The sequence below is a fragment of the Candoia aspera genome, chromosome 17, assembly GCF_035149785.1.
Source record: "Candoia aspera isolate rCanAsp1 chromosome 17, rCanAsp1.hap2, whole genome shotgun sequence".
NCBI lineage: Eukaryota > Metazoa > Chordata > Lepidosauria > Squamata > Boidae > Candoia > Candoia aspera.
The window spans coordinates 9,273,463-9,295,920 of record NC_086169.1 but is presented as its reverse complement, the minus strand read 5'-3'; the positions used below and the strand labels follow the sequence as shown (position 1 = coordinate 9,295,920).

The 22,458-nt window shown below is 49.2% G+C and overlaps 2 protein-coding genes across 3 annotated transcripts; both read right to left on the bottom strand.

Annotated features, from left to right (window-relative positions):
• Positions 1 to 205: 205 nt before the first annotated feature.
• On the bottom strand, positions 206 to 5,086 carry LOC134506651 (cystatin-like). Its single transcript, XM_063316910.1, has 3 exons — positions 4,729 to 5,086; positions 4,301 to 4,426; positions 206 to 633 (listed from the first exon to the last, which is right to left on the bottom strand). Exons 1-3 carry the CDS (start codon positions 4,957 to 4,959, stop codon positions 556 to 558), a joined length of 435 nt encoding a protein of 144 aa, XP_063172980.1. The 5' UTR covers positions 4,960 to 5,086; the 3' UTR covers positions 206 to 555.
• A 10,349-nt stretch (positions 5,087 to 15,435) lies between these two features.
• Positions 15,436 to 22,087, bottom strand: SSR2 (signal sequence receptor subunit 2). 2 transcript variants are annotated; one of them, XM_063317281.1, is made up of 6 exons: positions 22,006 to 22,087; positions 19,946 to 20,100; positions 18,813 to 18,911; positions 17,027 to 17,135; positions 16,143 to 16,220; positions 15,436 to 15,874 (listed from the first exon to the last, which is right to left on the bottom strand). In XM_063317281.1, the coding sequence occupies exons 2-6, from the start codon at positions 20,098 to 20,100 to the stop codon at positions 15,764 to 15,766; spliced, it is 552 nt and encodes a 183-aa protein (XP_063173351.1). In that variant the 5' UTR covers positions 22,006 to 22,087; the 3' UTR covers positions 15,436 to 15,763. The 2 variants fall into 2 exon arrangements, with proteins under 2 accessions (XP_063173351.1, XP_063173350.1); XM_063317280.1 differs by lacking the exon at positions 22,006 to 22,087 and adding an exon at positions 21,364 to 21,436.
• Positions 22,088 to 22,458: the final 371 nt, after the last annotated feature.

The window sequence follows — 22,458 nt, the reverse complement described above, 5'->3', positions numbered from 1 at the left end:
CAGCAACGGGTCGAGGAGGACCGCACAGCACAGAAGGGGCAAAGCAAAGGCACACGGGGGGCTCCTATTTCCACCAGCCGGACAAAGCACAGCCCGCCTAGCGAGAAGCCTTCTTGCGTCTGCCTCCTAACAACAAAGTTGGCGAGCCATGGGTGTGAAGACATCAAGGTCTGGTGTGATTCGGACAAGAAAGGAACACAAGCCAGAAAGGATGATAGCTTTATTAGCAGCAGTCGACAACCAAATTAGCAAAAGATGGATTCATCTTGAAAGTTACAGTACACAAAACTAGAGAAGAGAAGGTGGAACTGAGGAGCAAGGCAAGGCCCCCTCGGGTGGCACGGAGCAAACTCAGAAATTCAGAAAATGCCAATTTGGGCTTAAGCGAACCATTCCATTCATGATTTGCGGAGGGCCATACATGGGATCGTGTCGAAGAAGCAAAGCTCGCTGTGAGCTCCTCCTGCACACAGGAGGTTGCTCGGCTGCTGGACACACTCAGAACCATTTGCCTGCGTTGGTATCAGCATGTGTGGTCCATCCCAGCCATCCAGATTATCTGCAGCTCATGTCCAACAACTTTATCATATCCAGCCAAGGTCGGGACCAGACTTGAAAGCTGCAGGTTAGTTTCTGGAAGGGAAGGAAAAAGAAGGAAAACCCAGACGGTCAGTGCCTGAGACAATTCAGGGTATATCAACTCTGTAAACTTTCACTGCAACCAATGAAAATGGTTTTATGCCCCACTGACCTACATGCTGGGGAAACTTCACTCAAACCATCTCCAGTCAAAGGGCTTGGCTTGGCCTTTCTTAATATGGAGTCCTTGCAGAGTGGCTGGGCAGACCCCAATTCCCATCACCCTGAGCCACATGGGATCACAGGTTGCACTAACCCCTGGTTTGTTTTGACAGCCGTTTCTTGAACGAGACCCAGAGGCCTAGTCACCCCCCCTTTTTTTTATCTGTATAATCTTGTCCATGTCTTGGTGACTGCCTGGACAAGTCCCTGCAGTTTTGTTGGCAAGATTTTCCAGAAGTGGTTTGCCACTGCCTCCTTCCTAGGGCTGAGAGAGAGTGACTGGCCCAAAGTCACCCAGAAGCTTTCATGCCTAAGGCAGGACTAGAACTCACAGTCTCCTGGTTTCTAGGACAGCACTTAACCACTAGGCCAAACTTACCCATAATGGTAAGCAAATTGCAATGGCTGAGTTAAGCTCACACAACCGGCTAAATAGGAGCAAACAGGCCACGTTACGGCTGAGCCAGTTGTCCAATTCAAGCAGGTACTCACCTGCTTTTCCTATTATGCAAAAATCCCTTGGTTGTGGAATCTGAGTCTTCCCCTTGCATAACAGCTCCCCAGATTGCTTCTCTGAATCCAGTGCCTTACCTGTTCCTGGTCTGAGAACCTGGAACACCCACCTTCGGTTTGGTAGGAGCCGTGGGTCAACAAACCGCCCACCCAATGCCCAAGAGGAAGTCCAACCACCAATGAATTTTACGGCACTTTAAAAAGTAACCAGTTTATTTGAAGAAGCAACCCACCCAATTCCACAAATACTGCTGGCACAAAACTTTACTATTTGCAGGGATGTTTAAATGCCCACATGAAGTCTAGTTGTACCTTCAAGACAAAGAAGCTGTGTCGGAAGCTTTCAGGATCTGTAGCCCCCAATACTGGAGGACCGCAAATGTCTCCGTCTTCAAAAAAGGAAGAGGAGGAGGAGGAGGAGGACCACCCAGGAAATTACAGGCCTGTCAGTTTGATGCTGGGCAAGGTCCTCAAGCAGATAATTAAGTTTCATATTTCTGAGCACTTGGATAGGAATGCGACCATTAGTGAGAGCCAGCCGTGTAACTCAGCAAAGCATTGGGCAAAGTTGCTCATCGTATCCTCACTTGACCTGGCAACATTCTGGGCAGCTGAAACCACTGCTAGATGGATTCATAACTGTCTGAGAGACCAAACTCAGGGAGTGCTTCAACGTGGACTAACGTGGGTTGGGAAGGAAGAACTGAGCCGAGGGCGAGATTGCGCAGTCCTGGGCTCTGTGCATCTTAATAGTTGACCAAGGACCCAGATGAGGGTGTGTAGTGGATGATGATCCCACTGACAGAGGCATAAAGCTAGAATATTTTAGCAGAGAAAGAGAAAATTCAGAAGGCTGGAAGAGTTGGCAGCAACAAATAGGATGAACTTTCACAGAAAAAACAGAAGTCCTGTATCTGGGGAGAAAAAAACGAAAGGCACCAGTGGAGGATGAGAGTGACCTAGCTTGGCAGCAGTACATGGGAAAGGGATCTGGGGGTCTTTCTCAACCACAAGATAATATGAGCCAACTGGGTGATGCAGCTGCTAAAAAGGCAAATGTGGTCCTGGGGTATGTCAACAGGAGCAGAGAGCCAGATCAAGGGAAGTCGTTGTTCCCCTCTACTCTGCCCTGGTTTGACATCAACAGACTGGAGTGAGTTCAAGAGAAGGGCTGGAAACCAAGCCCTAGGAGTAACAATGACAGAAACTGCGCCCATTTAGCCTGCAGAAGGGAGATATGACTGTAGTCTTCAGGTACCTGTATGACAAAATATCAGTCTTTCCCTCAACAATGAAATTAAAACAAGGGGAAGAAATTAACACACAAGCAACAGTCGGCTGGGAAATGGCTTTGCTTAAACTGAAATCAGTCCAAGATTTGCAAGGAAAATGTGCATGACAGGATTGAGTTGGGCAAATCCTTCTGCTTTAATCATTAACTGTATTGCAGAAGTAACGTCTCCCAAAGCTAACCACAACAAGGGTGTGGGGGAGAATCACGGGACACCACTGCTTGGGCCATGGCTAGAAAAGTCATCCTAGCGAATTGTAGCAAAAATAAAGTTGGGTTACGAAACTAGAGATTAGACCGAACACCCACCTGCTTCATTTCACTAGAGAGAGATGTGCAGAGTTTTGTAATTAATTAAAAGTTAAGAGGAAGAGGAAAGAATGGGAATCTACTGTGCTGTCAGGTGACCTGTTTATTTTGATAATTATAAATAAATATTTTGATAATATTTGATAATCAAACAATTAAATGTAATAATGTTGAGATGAGTGGCAGGCCGGTCACCAGCTGAAAAAGGCACTGCCCTCTTCTCAGCCCTGAGATGAGTCATCTTGGAAATGCAGGAAGGACCAGCTCGTGACATTCTTCCCTTTGAATGTTCACTGTCTGCACCCCGCCTTATTCTGACTGTCGACTAACTGATGAAAGGATCGTACCTTGCCACCCCTGGCATCTCAAAATCTAAGACTTATTCCTCAAGGCCAAACACACTGTGGCCCATTTAGAACGCACAGACCACGTCCTGGGCACCCTTCCCAAATGGCTGCTATGGGATAATTGTCTGGCTGCCACAGTGGGTCACAGAAAACCAATTTGCCAGGAAACAATATAGACCCAAAGATGCCCTTTGCTGCATTCACATGACATAATAAACCTGGGTACAAAATTAACTCATCTTCTAATTTACCCAAGACACACACACACACACACAGACCATAATATCCATCCGGATTAATACCACCCAAGTTTAGCATATCCTGCCAGTGCAAGTGCTTGAGTTTTACCAGACCATAAGGTCATAAATGGATCATGTGGTCCCTTATCAGCCAGGATTCAGTGCCAAAGCTGCACTGGGCACCCTGTTTCATGACCTCTGGTGAGACTGGGATGGGGAAGGATGACCTTCCCCTCTTGCTTGCCTTTTGCCACCACTGACCACGAATGCTTTCGGACTGGCTGAAGAGACTGGCATGGGTGGTTGTCCTCCTCCTCAAGTGGCCAGTTCCAGCCGGACAGTGGATAGGAAGAGGCCAAATCTAAGCCACTGGGCTCCATCCTTCCCTACTATTGAATATATACATAAGGGGTGAGGTCAGACATCAGCATGGTCCGAGATATCTTTAATATTCTGTTCTTCATCTCCACCCCTGGCTGAACAGGTGATGTGGGGGAGATAATGACCTGGTCCCTGGAGGTTGTTGGGGTCTGGCGGGGGTGTAAAAAGCGTAGGCTGAATCCTGGCTGTGCATACAGAAACGTTCTTTCTTCTGAGAAGGACATGGCTCCTCGGGTCCCACCCCCAAACCCATAATGGTCATTCTGACAGCTCAGCTTCCCTTTTCTTTGGGGTGATCTGAAATCCCCTATGAAAAGAATTAAAATCTGCTTCACACAGTTGGCTGGCTAAGCCCAGGCAAGGCAGCTTTCGTCAATGAAACCGCAAATCTATAACCAGACCTTGGCATCTCATCTTACCTCCTGCTCAGCCCTCGGAGGGAGCCCACAGTCCTGGATATCGTTGAATGCCATTGGCCCACTGCTCTTTTCACACACGGTTTTCACCATCTCCACCGTCAGATAGTATTTCATGCCTGAAACCACCTGGATTTTAAAAATGGGTAAGGTCTCATTCAGGTGATTACAGAGGAAAAACACAAAACAAGCTTAGCTTCACTGGTTGCAGCCTCGGAAGAAGAGAATCAAGTCAGCAGGGACTATTCCTGTGCCAGGTGCCAACAGCAGCGGTCGGGCCCTTTCGGCCCACGGTTCGCTCAGGACCCGTCGCAGCCCTCCCTGGGAACCCCCCCCCCTCCAGCTGCCTCCAGCCCCTCCCTTGTTTCCAGAGCCCCCTCCCGAGTCCTTTGGCTACTCCAGAAGGACCCAACTCTCCCCCCGCCACACACCTGGGACTGCGCATTCACGATGTGCAGCTGCTTGAAATAGTTGGCGCTGTCCTGGCTGCGCCGGTTGTACTGCTCCACGGCGAAGGTGGCGGCCTTCTGCACCCCCTCATCCTCGACGGGCACAGGGAAAACACCCCCAGGCATCCCCACCTGCAGCAGCGCCGAGGGCAGCATCAGGAGGGAGCAGAGGAGGGCAAGAGGGGCTGCACAAGGCAGCGGGGAGCGCGCCATGGGGCTGGCGAGCGAGAGGGGCCGGCTGGCGCACAGGCAGGGCGGGCGAGCGGGCGAGCGAGCGAGCAGCCCCAACAGTCGCGCCGGACCGAACCCGCCGCAGCTGCCGCAGGGAACCTACGCGGCCGCCAGAGGTGGCAGCGGGGCCCGCCCACCTGCGCGGAGGCCACGCCCATTCCCGAAAAGACGCGCCCCCGAGGCGGGCCCTTCGCCGCCCCCCGGGCGCTTCGGGCTCCCCCCGCCCGGATCCATCCCACCAGTTGACCGGGGAGGACTAGGCGGCGTCGCGGGTGGCACGTCCGCACGTGGTGGTATAGAAATGTTACTGCTCCTGCTAGTTTTTTTATTTGCTAAGCGGCACGATCTTTAGCTACAGGATGTCTCGATTGTTGGTTACGGGCACCCTTGCCCATCCATGCCAGGGAAGGGTTCCCCATGATTGTCGCCCCTCCAAAGCCCTGGAGATGAAGCCCCGCTCGGATAGGGGGATGGAGAATTTAGACAAGTAGCATCTGGGCATCGTTCTGAGTATATTTTTGTGCTTTCCCTTCCCCCTGCTGCAATTTGCCCGCAGTGCATTGGCAGTGGGCATTTTGGATGGAACCCTGTCATGCCACCACGACCAGAAATGGTGCCAAGTGGGCAAACGGCACCTTTGGCCCCGATGCCACCCAACTGCTCCCCTGTATATTCCTTCGTGCATGCCAGCATCTAGGGAAATGAGCTCACAGCCTTAGTGCGCCTTATTTTATTTGTGGCCAGTGCACACACAATTGCTTCATTAGTAAAAGAGTGTGGCCAGAAGGGTGTGTGCGCTGTGGCTGAGGCAGAGTGAGGCATGTTTTGTTCCTGGTGTGAAGAAATGTATTTTGCCCCAACCAAAGTCCAGCAGGCAAGTACAAATTTGCACAGCCTTGACACTCAAAAGCCCTGGGGGCTATGTAGTAGGGCATGAACCTTCGTATCTCCTCCTTATCACCTGTCCTCTAATTTGTTTTCCTGATTGTCAAATATGAACAGCTGTCTTGAAACAGAGCAAGCGCTCTGCGCAATGCCCGGCGATTCCCGTAAACCGACTGGACTGCGTAGATTGCAAAGCATGTCCGTGGAGAATTACTTTTGCTTATACTAATGTGTGAGAGGGGGGAGATAGTGTAGGGTTTTTAAAGGCATGCATTTTCCCCTCTTTTTCTAAAATGCTTTATTTATTTTCCCCTCCATTTTCCTTGTCAATTCTGTATAAGGACATTACTCTTTGTAACTGCACTTCCTTTCCTGAGTACTGTACCTTAAGTTTTTCCCCCTCTGCTAGAGATATTGTGTAGGGGGTTTGATCTTTTCCCGCTGCAAAAATGTGCCATTTTTCAGTACCTCCGCCACTGAAGAAGGAAGCATCCTATAATCCTGTTCAGCAGCTTTGTTTTCTGCTTCCAGAATGTATTCCTGACTCGCTCCTTTTGTTATCTGCTCTGGAAATGTAATCAAGGTTCAGTCCTTTTCTTACTGTGATTCAGTTACATGCATCTGTCCAAGAAATCTATATAAATCACCTTTGGATTCTGTGCCATCTTAAGTAAGAAAGAGAAGAAACTGTTCTTATTTCCTCACAAGTAAATAAAATACCTTCACCTGCAGCTGCATGTCCAGTGTTTTAATTCTTTTTATCCTTAACAATTGCTCTATTAAGATCAATTACCAAGAGAATCAACAAAGTATAAATTACTCTTCTTTAAGATTAAACATAATAAAAACTAAATAGGGTCGAACTGGGGGACAAGTTAGAAAAGGCCTCGTGTGAGTCATGGAACCATTTTGGAAAAACAGAAAATGTGAGTTTGGATTTAAGCTAACCGTTTTGTTCGTGATTTACAAGGTGCCACAGATAGGATCGTGTAGGAAGAGGCAAAGCTTGACACAGGCCCTAGACTGCAGGGAGTGAGTCACTTCTGGCCGCCCTCAGAATCATTGGCCTGTGTTGCTGTCAACATGCTGGCACGTGGGATCCATGCGGACATCCTGTTCAGGAAGTAGCTGCTTCACAGTCCATGCTCGACAACCGCCAGTCATCCATCAAAGGGCCAAGCCAGATTTTAAATTTACAACTTTGTTTCTGTAAGAAAAAGAGAGAAAAAGAAGAAAATCCCCAGAGGACTAAAGGTGAGACCTCCTCAATCAAGGTATATAAAATCTGCCAACATTAACAGCAATAAAATGCACTGCTACGCTGACATGCATGTTGTAGAAAAGTTATATAAACCCAAAAGGTTTAACTGGGTCTTCCTTAACCTGAAGACCTCACAGAGCTGCCAGGCACACTACAATTCCTATCACTCTCAGCCACATGGGATCACGTGTTGACAATAAAGACATGGCTGTTTTTACTGCAATGTCTTAAAAATATTTTTTTAGTTTTTATTAATGAAATATAACTACTACAACAAAAAAATACGCCAATGATTGTACAGTAAAAAGAGCCAGACTATATACATTGACTAATTGGGCTATCTGTGTGTAATAATTAAAATAATTAATTAACTGGATGTAAACGACACAAAAAGAAAAAGTGAATAAAAAAGAACAAAAGATAAAATCACAATGAAATTAACTCAAATCTTAAGAGTGTCATTACATCTGGATCAGTGGTTCTTACACTGTTGGACCCAATTACCCCTTTTCCCAGCCTCAAACAATGTCATGATTTCCACAAAAAAACAGACTCTGTTGTTTCACAAGCATCTTCACAGTGGCCATCCCACACTGGACCCTCGACTCACAACCACTGATCTAGTCTATAAAAAAATATGTAATTCTATCTTCTCATTTTTAGAATATGCTGTGAAGATTACAAAAATTTATGACACCTCTTGAATCCATTCTTTAACATGAGGATACATTTCTTCCATATTCTCTTTGCTGAGCTCCAGGCTCCATAAAGCCAAAATTTATCAATGTTAGTAATAACCAAGTATAGTATATTGTGGCAATGCAGATGCTAGAATTTTACCAGAACAACTCAGGAGAGTTTTGGCAATGCAATACTGCTCACACAGTTTGTTGTTTATTCGTTCGGTCGCTTCCGACTCTTCGTGACTCCATGGACCAGCCCGCGCCAGAGCTTCCTGTCGGTCGTCAACACCCCCGGCTCCCCCAGGAACGAGTCCGTCACCTCTAGAATAGCATCCATCCACCTTGCCCTTGGTTGGCCCCTCTTCCTTTTGCCCTCCACTCTCCCTAGCATCACCATCTTCTCCAGGGTGTCCTGTCTTCTCATGATGTGGCCAAAGTATTTCAGTTTTGCCTTTAATATCATTCCCTCAAGTGAGCAGTCTGGCTTTATTTCCTGGAGGATGGACCGGTTTGATCTTCTTGCAGTCCAAGGCACTCAGAATATTCCTCCAACACCACAGTTCCAAAGCATCGATCTTCCTTCGCTCAGCCTTCCTTATGATCCAACTCTTGCAGCCATGTGTTACTACTGGGAATACCATTGCTTTAACTATGCGGACCTTTGTTGTCAGTGTGATGGCTCTGCTCTTGACTATTTTATCGAGATTTGTCATTGCTCTTCTCCCAAGGATTAAGCGTCTTCTGATTTCCTGACTGCAGTCAGCATCTGCAGTAATCTTTGCACCTAGGAATACAAAGTCTTTCACTGCTTCTACATTTTCTCCCTCTATTTGCCAGTTATCAATCAAGCTGGTTGCCATAATCTTGGTTTTTTTGAGGTTTAGCTGCAAACCAGCTTTTGCACTTTCTTCTTTCACCTTCATCATAAGGCTCCTCAGTTCCTCTTCGCTTTCAGCCATCAAAGTGGTATCATCTGCATATCTGAGATTGTTAATGTTTCTTCCAGAGATTTTAACTCCAGCCTTGGATTCCTCAAGCCCAGCTTGTCGCATGATGTGTTCTGCATACAAGTTGAATAGGTAGGGTGAGAGTATACAGCCCTGCCGTACTCCTTTCCCAATCTTAAACCAGTCCGTTGTTCCGTGGTCTGTTCTTACTGTCGCTACTTGGTCGTTATACAGATTCTTCAGGAGGCAGACAAGATGACTTGGTATCCCCATACCACTAAGAACTTGCCACAATTTGTTATGGTCCACACAGTCAAAGGCTTTAGAATAGTCAATAAAATCAGCTATTAAAAAAATTAAAATCTGCTTTACACAGATGGTTGACTAAACTGAGACAAGGCAGCTTTCAATAATTAAACTGCAAATATACCGTGTAATCAGAATTTGACATCTAATCTTACCTGCTGTTGATTCTCTGGAGGGACTGTACATTTCTGGAGCTCCTTCTCTGTCATTGTCCCACCACCCTTCTCACACAGTGTGTTCACGAGCTCCAGTGTGAGATAGAGGTTCTCTGAAGCCACTTGGATTGGAAAAGAGCCCACACTATGTTTAGAAATTTGCACAGGGAAAAACAAATCCAAAATATGTTCAGCATCACTGATAGCAATTTGGGAAGTAATTCATTCATTCATTCATTCAGTATGACCCCTCTCACCATGTGACTGTGGGCTGCCTACAGATGGTTAAGAAACACTAAACAACAGAAATAATTAAAACACATCACTCTTGAGGTTATGGGGATTGGGAGGGAGCTCTGTGTTGTGGTAGATCTCTGTGGTCAGCTCCAGTTGCTCTTTGACTGGCGGGGTGGGGGGGGAAAGTCACTTATGGGTGACTCAGGGTTTGATGCGTTCGTCCCTCTTGTTCAGCATCTACATGAGGCCACTTGGTGGGGCCATCTGTTAGTTTTAGGTCTGGTACCCTCAGTGTGCTAATGATACCCAATTATACATCTCGACCCTGGGTTGTCCAAGTGATGCTGCTGATGCCTCTGTGTCTGGAGGCTATGAAGGTCTAGATGGGGAGGAACAGATCTGGATCTAGCAAGACTGAGGGGCTGTGAGTATTCGGGCCCCTCAACCCCAGAAAGTTTCCATCTGGATGGGTAGCACTCAGGACAGGTATACAATCTGGATATTTCTTGGACCCTTGGCTCCTGCTAAAAGAGCAGGTGGCAGCTATGGCCGAGAGAGCTTTTGCACAGATTCGTCTTGTGCACCAGTTGTGCCCAGAGGCCTCCAGACCCTTGCCCTGGTCACCCCACAAGTGGACTACTGCAACACACTCTATGTGGAGCTCTCCTTGAAGACCTCTTGGAAGCTACAACTGGTCCGAAATGCAGCAGCACGGGCAATAATAGGCGTGGCTTGGTAGGCCCAGGGGGCACTGCTGTCTGCATTGCCAACTGGCTTCTGGGTGCTATTCAAGGCCAATTACTACCTCCAACGCCCTTCAGGGCATAGGGCTTGGTTACTTGGGGGGTTGTCTGTCTCTGAACATTTCCACCCATCCTGCATGATCAGGCAGAGCGGGCACATTCGGGTCTCTTCAGCTGAACAGTGCCACCTGTTGGCACCAGGAAGCCCACCTTTTCTGTCACAGTGCCCGCTTCTAGAACAGCATCCCCTGGACATTCACTTGGCCACCCTGGTAGCATTCAAGAAATCTCTGAAAACCTGGCTGTTCCCCAGGCCTTGGGTTAGGATCAGTTGTTGCTGTTGTTGTTTGTTGTTGTTAGTTGCCTTCCAGTCATTTGCGACTCACGGCAACCCTACGTATAACAGAATGAAACGCTGCTTGGTCTTGCGCCATGTGCCTGGCTGTTCCAATGTTTGCATCCCTTGTTGCGGTAACCGCATCAATCCATCGCACTGAAGGCCTTCCTCTTTTCTGTTGCCCTCGACTTTACCAAACGTGATGTCCTTTTCAAGTGATTGGTCTTTCCTGACGATGTGCCCAAAGTATGAGAGTCCAAGCCTAGTCATCTTCGCCTCTAGGGAACATTCTGGCTGTATTTCTTCTAAAACGGATTTCTTTGTTCTTCTGGCAGTATTTTCAATAATCTTTGCCAACACCACAATTCAAATGCATCAATTCTTCTTCCATCTTCCTTTTTTAATGTCCAACTTTCACAGGCATATGTGGCAATTGAGAAGACCATGGCGTGAGTCAGACGCACCTTTGTTTTTAAACTGACATCTTTACTTCTGAAAACTTTAGTAGGTCTTTGATGGCAGATTTTCCCAGCACGATACATCAACAATTTTAGTCTACTCGGATCAACGATCAATGCCAAGGGAAGTAGTAATCAAGAAATCTAGGATCAGTAGTAAAGGTAAAGGTTTCCCTTGACATTAAGTCCAGTCGTGTCCGACTCTAGGGGGCGGTGCTCATCTCCGTTTCAAAGCCAAAGAGCCGGCGTTTGTCCGTAGACACTTCCGTGGTCATGTGGCCGGCCTGACTACACAGAACGCCATTACCTGCCCGCTGAAGCGGTACCTATTGATCTACTCACATTTGCATGTTTTCGAACTGCTAGGTTGGCAGGAGCTGGAACTAGCAACGGGAGCTCACCCCGTCACGCGGATTTGAACCACTGACCTTCCGATCGGCAAGCTCAGCAGCTCAGCTCAGTACTGAGCCCCAAAAAGATCTTATTTGTTTGAGGAACTGGTCTTTTCCTGACATACATGGTATGATTCTCTTTTTATTATGGTTGTTTTATCTTTGAATTAAAGTTTGGTGGACTTCTAAACCCACTAAATTAATAAATAAGCTCACATGCAGACACACATAACATCCTGGCCCAGAGCCAGGATGGTCTTCAAGGCTTTTCTAAAGGCCGGCAGGGTTGGGGGTCCTCTGAATTTTGGAGGGAATGTCATTCCAAAGAGCAGGTGTGGCCATGGAGAAAGAACAGTCCTGAGTTCCAGATGCTGCTGATGTTGCTTAGTTGTAAAGGGCTGTGAGAATAACCTTGAGAGACAGGGAAGAGCTGCAGCCTAGTCTGAGGAGAGAAGACCGAGTCCAAAGCCGGAATGCGGGTGGAGAAAGCGTCTCAGAAGGGATCCTCCCTGGTTCTCCGGCAGGGGGAAAGCACTTTCAGACTTGCCAGAGTTTCTTATTATAACCTTGCAATAAAGGTACAGGTAACGGGTTCACCTGCACAGCCATGTCCAACTCTAGGGGGCGCTGCTCATCTCTGTTTCTTAGCCAAAGAGCCAGCGCGGTCCATATTAGTATTCAAGATTTTGGCTTCCAGGTCTGGACCACCTTGATGGGACCTGGAGCATGCCAACCCTCTCAGATCTGGTCAGAGGAGCGGAGATAACTGGAGACAGGGGGTCCCACCGATATCCAAGCATTGGGCCCTATCCAACAAGATGAAGTGAAATGGCGAGAAATGTAAGGTCCTGCACTTAGGCAGGAAAAACTAGACAGACAAATACAAGACAGGCAGTGCCTGGCTCAACAGTGGTGCCTGTGAGAGGGATCTGGGTGTCCCAGTGGACCACCGCTTAAGCATGAGCCAGCAGTGTGCTGCAGCTGCCAAAAAAGCCAACACAATCCTGGGCTGCATCAATGGAAGAATAGTATCAAGATCATGGGAAGGGATAGTACTGCTCTATACTGCACTGGTGAGGCCACAATTGGAATCCTGCATCCAGTTCTGGTCACCCCAATACAAAAAAGATGCTGAGCCCCTAGAAAGAGTGCAGAGAAGAGCAACAAAGATGATCAGCGGTCTGGAGGCTCAATTCTACGAAGAACGGCTGAAGGGACTGGGTAGGTTGAGCTTAACGAAGAGAAGACGGAGGGAGACATGACAGCAGTCTTCCCATCCTCGAAGGGCTGCCACAGGGAGGAGGGCGCCGACTTACTCTCCACGGCACCTGAGGGTGGGACAAGGAGCCACGGGTGGAAGCTCCTCAGAGGGAGACCCAACCGGGAGACAAGGAGGAATTTCCCAACAGTGAGAACCATCAAGCAGGGGAAGAGCTGGCCCCCCGGAGTGGTGGGTGCTCCATCGCTGGCGGTTTTCAGGAGAAGATTGGACAGCCATGTGTCCGAGATGGCATGAGGAGGACTCCTGCCTTGGGCAGGGGGTTGGACTAGAAGACCTCCAAGGTCCCTCCCAACCCCATGATTCTGTGATTGATTCTGTGATTCTGTCCAGGCCCTGTGCCACAACGGGCTTTATAGATGGCCCGCAGCACCTTGAATTGCACCTGGAAGTCCCCTGGCAATCAGTACCACTCACGCAGAGGTGGCGTTGCATGGGTGTACAAGGTGTGCCCATAACTCTGTTCCATCTTGCTATTAAGAGAATTGAGCCAGCACCAAATATTTCTGCATCATACACAACCTGAAGAAGGTGCACCCTTTCCATTCACGATTCACTTGTGCCCTGTTGTGGTTTGAAAACCAGCCACCAGAAATTTAATCTTGCTGGAAGAAACGTCCAGCCACTTTGGGCCTCCTGGGAGCTAAAAAAGGAGAAAGTGCTTCCCCCCTCCCCTGAATTTTCCATCCTCTTTTGTACAGCGAAAGAGAATACAGAAGAACTGATCATTCTGAGCGGGTGGGAAGGCGACTTAGGAAAAAAGGAAGAATGAGAAGACAATCAACCCCAAAGATGTGCTGACAGTTTAAAAGCAAAATGTGGTTTGAGTCGTTGTAGAAATAAACTGTCAGGAAAGTGTCAGGTTAGAACAGGGTTTCTCAGCCTTGGGAACTTTAAGATGTGTGGACTTCAACTCCCAGAATTCTCCAGCCAGCCATGGAGAATGGCTGGATGGGGAATTCTGGGAGTTGAAGTCCACACATCTTAAAAGTTCCCAAGGCTGAGAAACAGTGGGTTGGAACAATTGCCTTTCCCTTTTCCAAAGGAACACAACTCTCTGTCCTGAGATGTGGGTGCAAGTGATGTTCGAAAGAGACCTCCTGGCTGGGAATTATGGCCTTTCCTTTTCATGGGAAGGGCAACCTGACAGTCCCTTTTTGAGGGCTGGAGCAAACCCCAAACCTTCCTCAACCCAGCATTCAGAGGACACAACAGCTGTCCAGCCTGTGACAGCTGACAGCCTCCCCTTCTTCATCTTCAGTAACTGTTTTCAGGATTGACTGTTCCTGAACAAGGAGGCTCAGTGAAGGGTGGCAACAATCTTCAGTTTGTCTCCCCTCCCTTCTTGCCCTGAGGATATTGACTATCTCCAAAGGTCTGCCCTTCCCTTCCACCCCAGACCCTCCCTCCGAACACCCAATTGCCCCCATCCTCAATGCCTCCAGCCCCCATTTCTAGAGCCCCCCCAAGTCCTTTGGCTGCTCTGAAAGGGCCCAACAAGGCTGCCCACCCCACCCCGCCCCACCCTTGGGCTCTCCCCCGCTCTACCTGGGGTTCTGCATCCACAATGTTCAGGATCTTGTAAGAGTAGGCACTGCTGCTGCGCTCATTGTACTGCTGCACGGAGAAGGCGACGGCTGCCATCACGACATGCCTCCCGAGCGGCTCGGGGGGGCCGGCGCCCCGCCACCCTCTTGGCTAGCAGCAGCATCAGGAGGCTGCAGAGGAGGACGAGGGGTGCCAGGCGAGGCAGCGGGGAGCGCGCCATGGGGCTGGCAAGGAGAGGGGCTGGCTGGCGCACAGGCAGGGCAGGCGAGCGAGCAGCCCCAACCGTCCCACTGGACTGAACCCGGAGCAGCTGCAACAGATATACCACAGCCAGACATGGCAGTGGGGCCTAGGAATGTTTGTAGATCCTTATCCTTATCTTATTTGTCCAGATATATGAATTATTAAGTAAACAGTAACGTTGAAAGAGCTGCATTCACATGGCAAGCAGATACAAAGATAGCAAGCGCACAGCGTTGCACCTCATGCACCCTGAGACGGGAGTAACCACCTGCCATGGTTTACAATAATCCTCGTTCAGGGAAGGAAGAGAGAAAAAAGGAAGACGAAGCTGCTCTCGAAAAGGATGACAAGATGCAGGAGAATGGTTCATTTCGCAAGGCTGTCTTTGCCAAAGGACTCCCGAGTATTTCACCCATTAGCTGTGTTCACATGGCCCAGCAAGCCTCCAACTCGCCAGCCCCACGTATATACTACTGAAACACCCACGTCTGTCTGTCTGTTTCAGCCTTCAATTGGGTGAAACAGCGCATCATAGGGCGACCATTTTTGAACCAAGGTACCTCAAAGAGGAAAAAGGAGGGAGGGAAGGAGGGAAAGAAAGGAGGAAGGAATAAGGGAGGGAGGGAGGAAAGGAAGATGGGAGGGAAGATTTCCATCGCTCCCTGCCAGTTTCTCACAAGGAAACTCAACGGGGAAGCCGGCAGGAAGTTGGAAGTCGCTCCCACTGCCTCTTTGCCCACCCGTGGTCATTCTGTTTCTCTGTTTAGGCAAGGAAATCTCTCTGAAACGATGACCCAACAGGTCACGGGTGGCCTAGACGACCTTAATTTTAAACCCTACACCCATTATTTATCGCATACATACTTGCCCACAACGTATTTCTCTCCGATGTGCTGTTCAGCCCTGGCTGATGAAAGGAGAAAGAGGAGGAGGAAAAAAATCCCACCCAACAGCCAATTCGGGGTTTAAGATTTATTTAAAAAAAAATATCAGCCAGTACATATCAGGAAGATCCCTCAGGGTGATAGTGAGCAATTTCAGGTTTCAACTTCTTTATGGCTCCGACGTTTCCTCCAGCAAGGATATGAACCTCTTCCCCGCAGAATATGACTGAGAAAAACGGGTCTCACAGAGCGAAGAAACGGAGGGGGGGCTGGTTCAGCGGAAAAACATCCTTTTTCCTTTCAAGCTGCAGCTGCAAAAAACGCTCCGTTGGCCAAGAATGAGGCTCTGCGAGCAGCGTTCCCCAGCGTCCTCCCGCTTCTGCCCAACGTCCCCGGGATGAGGAGGGCAGCTGGCCGGGCGGGGCAGCTCAGTTCTTCTTGCTCCTGGGGGTGTCATACTTCCTCTTGCTCGAGTACCACAGCAGCAACGGGATGCCGATGGACGGCAGAGTCATGACCCCAAAGGCTGCCCAGTCCAGCTTTACAAATGGATGGAAGCAAAAGAGTGAGTGGGAGGGCACGGAGACCAGCTTGCCCACCCACCTGGGCTGCCATCCGCAGGGGAAGACCGTTTACACGTGTTGTGTTCCAGTCCCAGGACATTCTGGTACTCTCCCGGGATGGCTGGTCTGACACATTTGGGGGGAAAACAGCATTCTGGGGAATACCAAGTTTTGCGTACAAACACTACTCAGTTGCTCCCAGCTATGGAATTTAGCAGGGTAAGAGTGAACTCAGATTACTTACGAAGTGTGGCGAAAACCTCCTGTCGAATTCTCGCTGGGCCAGGATCCCTCCCTGCCCTGGGGCACTGGTGAAGCCAACCTAGCAAGAAGATTGAGAGGGGTCTTGATGTATGGGGCACACTGGAGGCCAGGACCCCAAAACTCTGTCCCCAAATCACCAAAGAGCTCACCAAGCTCCCTGCCCCAACTCAGTGACCCGCTTCCTTTGCATTATTCGAGCAACACAATTTATCCTATCAATAAACCTCCCATTGCCCCCTCAGCTTAGGGTAACAATGTGGCATAACACGAAAAAAGGAGAGACCAGCCACTCCTGCTTTCCTTGCAGGAAAAAAATGCTAAAGGACAATTTATTCCTGGAGCCGGGAAAGATCCAGTTTAGAGAGGCAGAGAATCTGTTCCCAGGCGAGTATTGCAGGACTGCAATCTCAGGCATTGCTCACCCTTGGCTACAATGCCTGGGGCTGCTGGGAAAGGTAGTTTGGCATCACCTGGAGTCCTCTCACGGCAGGAGGAAGGCCAAAAAGTCAAATACGCTGGTCTAGAAATGGCAGAACTAATTCAGTATCCCCTAATACTGAGAATTCGCCATGCAGTTTTGGAGGGGAATAGGAATCGTCAACCCTGCCTATTTACGTAAGAGCCAGAATGAGCTTCCTACAGCATTGTGGGTCAAGGCTTGGCATACAATTCTTCCCGAGTTCGACGCATAAAATACAGGATTAGGAAAGAAAAGGCCATCGGCAACTTCAAATATTGTGTTATCAAAATATTTTAACATCAAATATTGCCCAAATGACAAATATTGTCTAAGAAGTACCTAACTTAACTTAGTAGGTGCACGCCTGCAGACTGTGGCCTCAGGCCAAGGCACCTGTGACTTACCACCACCTGCCCCCCTTCCTGCACCAGGTACGTGATCGTGGCTGATGTGAAGTTGAAGTAGCCAGCCTTCAGCGGCCTGAGGACCACGGTGTGGGACACGTTGCTTGCCCTGAGCAATTCAACGCTAAGGAAGCCAATCACAAGGGTGAAAGCAGCAGAAAAAAGTGCTTTGGAATACAGGTAGTCCTCGATCTACGACCATTCAGTCAGCAACCGTTCCAAGTTATGACAGTGCTGAACCATTGGTGGTTGCTCAGAGTTCTGGCCATCCCAGCACCCCTGCAGTCACATGATCATGATCTGGGTGCTTGGCAACCCATCTGCAACCAGTCATGGTTGCCAAGCACCCTGCGATCACGTGACCACCATTTGCAACCTTCCCGGCCAGCTTCCCCACTGGCTTTCTGGGGAAGCCAGCAGGGAAGGTCACAAGTCGCTGGGGTGAGTCTCCCCCACCTGCACCCCCTCCCCAACCCATGCAGCGCCTCTTGCACACACCCCCACATCCTCATGCTCCCCTCGCACCCTCCCCTACTTGCGCAGCACCTCACACACCTCCACGTACCCATCCTGACCCTTCCTTGCACACCCCCTCACTCCCTGCCCCACCCAGCAGCAGCCACTCACCTGCCTGCCAGCCCAGGACTCGCAACTTCCGGCCGGCTTCCCCACTGACTTTGCTTCTGGGAAGCCAGCAGGACCGTGGGATTCCATTAACGACGGCAACTGGGACTGCAGAGATTGCTGTTGCTAAGCGATACAGTCACGCTTTACGACTGCATCGCTTAGTGACGGAAATTCTGGCCCCAATTGCCATTGTAGGTCAAGCAATAGCAGTTTATTCCAAAAAGCATTGCTTAAATCAATCCGGACTTGATGTGTGTGGTAGGAAGAGAACCAAAAGACCGAAGGCTGGGCTGCTCACTGAGAAGCAGCAAAACCCAACATCCATTCACGTTAAGTATCCAGGACACCGTTTGGGATCAGCTTAGTGAAAAGATCCACGCGCAGCATTTTTCTTTGTGACAGCACCTTTCCATGCTGGCCACGTTCACGTAGGATGCTTAACCAGCTGCTGGATTCTCACACTGTGCTGGAATATGTCAGGTTAATCCTACTGTTTACTATCAAGCTACAGTAACATAATCTTGCAACTCCCTCCATGTACACTGGTGGGGGCGCTTGTCTAAGTCCTTCGTCCACGTTGCTTTCTTCTCAGGCCCCTCCTGCCTGACCACTGTCTTGTCAGCTGCGCCTCCTCCTGTCCTTCAAGGCCATTCCTTGTGCTCCTCACATAATTGCAAACACAATGGACTAGAGTTGCACAACACAAAAGAACTAAGTGGCTGTGTGGATGCTCTTGCTGGGGTCCCACCTGACCTGGCCCATCTCGCCCCCTTTCCTTCTGGAGGGCTACCGAGGAAGCCCCGGTTGGCTACAAGCGAGGTGTCTGGTGAGGGCCTGGAGGGGTTTCATAATAAGCTGAGTCACGTGCAAAAAAGAGGATGGAGGAGCTCTTTCACGTTCTTAATATCTTACTGTTTTCAGAGATGCTCCATCCCCAACAAAATGGAAAAAAGCTCCCACACCACTGTAGTTATTTTTGTATCGGGTTTGGTTAATTTTTTGTATTTTGCTGTTTTTATGAGCCACCCAGGGTCAGTTGGCATCCAAATGGAATCAGATAAATAAAAATGTATTTATCAAACTTGTCACCGCCCATCTCCTCCCCCTGGAGGGACTCAATTTCATCAATTCAGGGTCCTTCAAAAAAAAAAAAGGATACGGTGCAATCCTGTCCCACTTCACATTGAGCATCCCGGAGACGATGCCAAAGTCTTCTGGGGGGAAAGAGTCGTCTGACAATTCGACCTCCAAGGCAGCGCTACACACCCCAGCAGGGAAAGGAAGGAGACAACAGGAACAAGGCATTGGTTCACGATTTGACAAAGGGAAGATGAGGTTGGGGTAGATTCTGCAACACGCGTTGCCCCTCTTTGCGTCTGTCTTAAGGTGTCATGTGTGAGACCAGGCTGAAGCTGCCGTAACTAAAGACGAAGCAGGCACATAAGCAGAGAAGACAAAAATCCGGGATTCTCGTCTAAAAGATCCCTACCTGGGAGGTAGATAAGAAGGAAGCAAGTTGTTAAGGAAACCAAGGGAAATGTCACCTGAACCAGACGAAGGAAGTTGGGCCTGAGCACATGGAGAACCACCACTCTAATCCCATCAACAGCTACCAGACTTGTAAATTAACAAGGCCAGAGTAGCTGCCAGTCTTGTGAATCAACAAAGCAAGGACTTTTGGGGATAAAAGGGGTCCCAAAGCCCGCCCACTCCTGAGTCCTCTTTGGATCCAGATTTGGCGGCTTCCATCTGTCCAGCTAGTGCCTGGCAGCCTAGTTGAGAAGGATGTGGGTAAGTGTGTGTGCGTGTGCGTGTGAGAAAGAGCAAATGTACACTGCAACCAGTAAAGTTTTGCAGCTACTTTAAATTCACTGGGTCTCTGCGTGTTCCAAAGAACCTGATGTGCCTCCAGGTTGGGTCGGAAGGGATTTGTGGGTGTCCCTAATTATTATTCCCCGGCTGTTGACCAGGGCTGTGTGTCTTGCCTGCTTGAGCCGCACCTCTCTGGAAAACCAGGCAGAAAGCCAGGGGGGCTGACAAGATCCGCCTGCTCAACAGGCTGTGAGTCTGTGAGTGAGCGACCATGAGCCGAACCTGGGAGCCCTTGTAACAAATGCCTCAAGACCGAATGGAGTTTGCCCTCCAAATCAGTTACTGTGCCTTGATGAGTTAAAGCAAAGCCATGGTGGCAAAACACAGTCACATCTTTAAAACAGCCCACAGGCAGCCCACCTATCCTCAGCCCTCCAGGAACAAAGCGGCAACATCCCCTTGACCCCTCTCTGGCTGTACCTGGACCCAACGTTGTAGATATTGTACTGCAAAGTGAGATCTCGGCCCTCGACTGCATATCTATTCAGAAGGGCCTTGGAGGCCAGAAGTCTGGCCCCTTCCTCACAGCGGACCGAAGAGAAGGCGACCAGAAAGGCAAGCAGCAGCAGCTTCATCTGGAAGGAACAAGAACAGGATGAGCACAGTCTCAGGCAGAGCAGAAAAGCACCGTCACACTTTCAGGACCGAGTCACTCATCATCCTACAGAGAAGCAGCAGAGTACTGATCCATTTTTAGCCACAGCGAGTGGTGCAGGTTCTGACCTTGTTAGTACTTGGATGAGAGACCACTAGGAAATCCCAGGGCTGGAGGCTAGATTGGGAAATCCAAAAAACATCCTGGAAGAGCACAATTGCATCACCAAGAAAACTACAGGATTAAACTCAATTTAAAGGAGACTTATACAGGTGGCAGCACTTAATCATTCTTGGCTGATCTCAGAGAATTACATGGGGTTGGGTCTAATCAGTGCTTAGATGGGAGACAACCAGGAGATCTCAGGGCTATAGGCTAGACTAGGAAGTTGAAAAAACATCCCAGAAAAAGTCAACCCAAGCTCTTTCCACACTGTTGCCAAGACATGTTGTTTGGAGGGAGATCTGCCTTTATCCCATATAAAGACAGGAAGGCTGTCTTTAGGATGGGGAAAGCAAGAGCTGCCAACAAGAAAGGACGCAGGAGAAAAAGGAAATAAAAAAAGGAAAAGCTAACCAAAACGTATCACCTGCTGAACGAATACCTGAATGCTAGGCCTCTCTCCCAACAGAAGAAACACTTAATTAATGGCATGAGATGAGCATAACATCTGCATGTGCAAACAAAGCTTCTGAAGTAAGAAAATATTTTGGTTTTAGTTTTCAAGAGATAACACACATTTTCATAAAAAATGTATCCCCTCTTCTTTTGTACACACTGTTGTTTATACCTGAAAAGTCAATGGCCATATTAACTGAGTAAATTAACTCCACCCATTAACATTTTAATCAAATATTGTCATTGATCAACAAAATATTACTGCCTTGCTAAAGAAAGATTAAACTCGCCACTTAGCCCCTGACAAATCTTTCCCAGTTCATGGCAGGGACAAATTATTTTTAAAAATGGGGCAAACAATCCAGTTTGCTCTAGTGGTTAAGGCGAAGGGCTAGAAACCAGGAGACTCTGAATTCTAGTCCCACCTTGGGCCTGAAAGCCGGCTGGTTGACCCTGGGCCAGAGCCCAACTCGCCTCACAGGGTTGTTGTTGTGGGGAAAACAGGAGGAGGAAGGAGTATTAGGTATGTCCACCACCTTGAGTTATTTATAAAAAATAATAAAGGTGGGATAGAATATATGAACAAACAATCCACACAAAAAACTCAGTGGTATTCAATATTTACATTTGGACATAAAAGGAAGGAAAACATCCAAGCCTCAGAAGTGATCTTGCCAAATTTTAAAAAATAAATCAGATTGCCATATTTAGTCTGAACCCCCAAGTAACTACAGGCTTGCTGCAACTCTGTGCAATACTTCAGGGCGTCTGGAAGGGAGAATTTAAGAAAATCAAGGGACGCCCCCCCCCCTTCCCTTCACCCACAGCACAGTCAGTGCCTCCCCCCAGCCCGCGCCTTGAAAACCTCGCCGGGCAGCTTCCCCAACCCGCTGCTCTCCAAAGGCTGGTTGGGGATCATAGGCGCTGTAGTCCTACCCAACCAGGGGCTGCCTGGTGGGCTGAGGCTGGAACCACGTGGAAAAGGTGGGATGGCGGGAAGGGCACACCGGGTAGCACTTCTGCAGCACCCCCTTCAAGAGACCCCGCCCCAGATTTCCTCCGCTTGGACCCCCTTCCCGCTTCCCGTCCTCCTTTTCTTTGGGGTCTCCTTCATCAGAGAGCCCCGGAAGTTCCCCCTCCCCAAACAGGCACCGCCTGATCAGAGTCTCTCCCTTTTTCCCCCACCAATCTCCCTCCCCATAACGCCCTCTTTCCCCCGCAGCCCCCTCCCCATAACAACCCCCCCGACCGCACAGCCCCCTCCTACCTCCGCTCCCGCAGCTGCCAGCAGAACGGAAGAGGACGTCAGCCCTGGGCTGCTTCCGGCGCGCGGCTAAACTCCCGCCCCTCGGAGCGCCACGTGCTTCCTCCCTTTGCCGCTGAGCTTCCTGGGACATGTAGTCTTCGGGCCCGGCCTCCGCTCCCCGCCGCAGGAGGACTCGGGGCGGCGCTTCCCCGAGCAAGGCAGCTCGGCGCGGAGGAGGGCTCCTCCCGACCGGAGATGGTTCTGGTTCTTAAAAGAAACGTTCCTTCCTCAGAATGAAAAGTTAAAATTTAGGGTTTAAAGAAAAACAAAAAAAAAACCCGAACTGCAAAAAGAATGAAAATCAATACCTTAAAACGCAGACAATAAAATCGTTTGGCCAAAAGAAAGGACCACCGGTCTTGAAGGAACATAACCGCTTCCATCCGTCTACCCAGCGCTCCCTTGGGCTGCTGG

Coding starts and splice junctions, on each gene's coding strand:
- SSR2 (XM_063317280.1), bottom strand. CDS start 21,390: ATGTTTTCCTTCCTTTTATGTCCAAAT. Junction 20,101..21,363: donor CCTTCCTTTTATGTCCAAAT/GTAAATATTGAA, acceptor TGTTCCTTCCAG/ATGAAGCTGCTGCTGCTTGC. Junction 15,875..16,142: donor GGAGGTTTTCGCCACACTTC/GTAAGTAATCTG, acceptor CCATTTGTAAAG/CTGGACTGGGCAGCCTTTGG.
- LOC134506651 (XM_063316910.1), bottom strand. CDS start 4,959: ATGGCGCGCTCCCCGCTGCCTTGTGCAGCCCCTCTTGCCCTCCTCTGC. Junction 4,427..4,728: donor TCGTGAATGCGCAGTCCCAG/GTGTGTGGCGGG, acceptor TTTAAAATCCAG/GTGGTTTCAGGCATGAAATA. Junction 634..4,300: donor CTCCGAGGGCTGAGCAGGAG/GTAAGATGAGAT, acceptor CTTCCCTTCCAG/AAACTAACCTGCAGCTTTCA.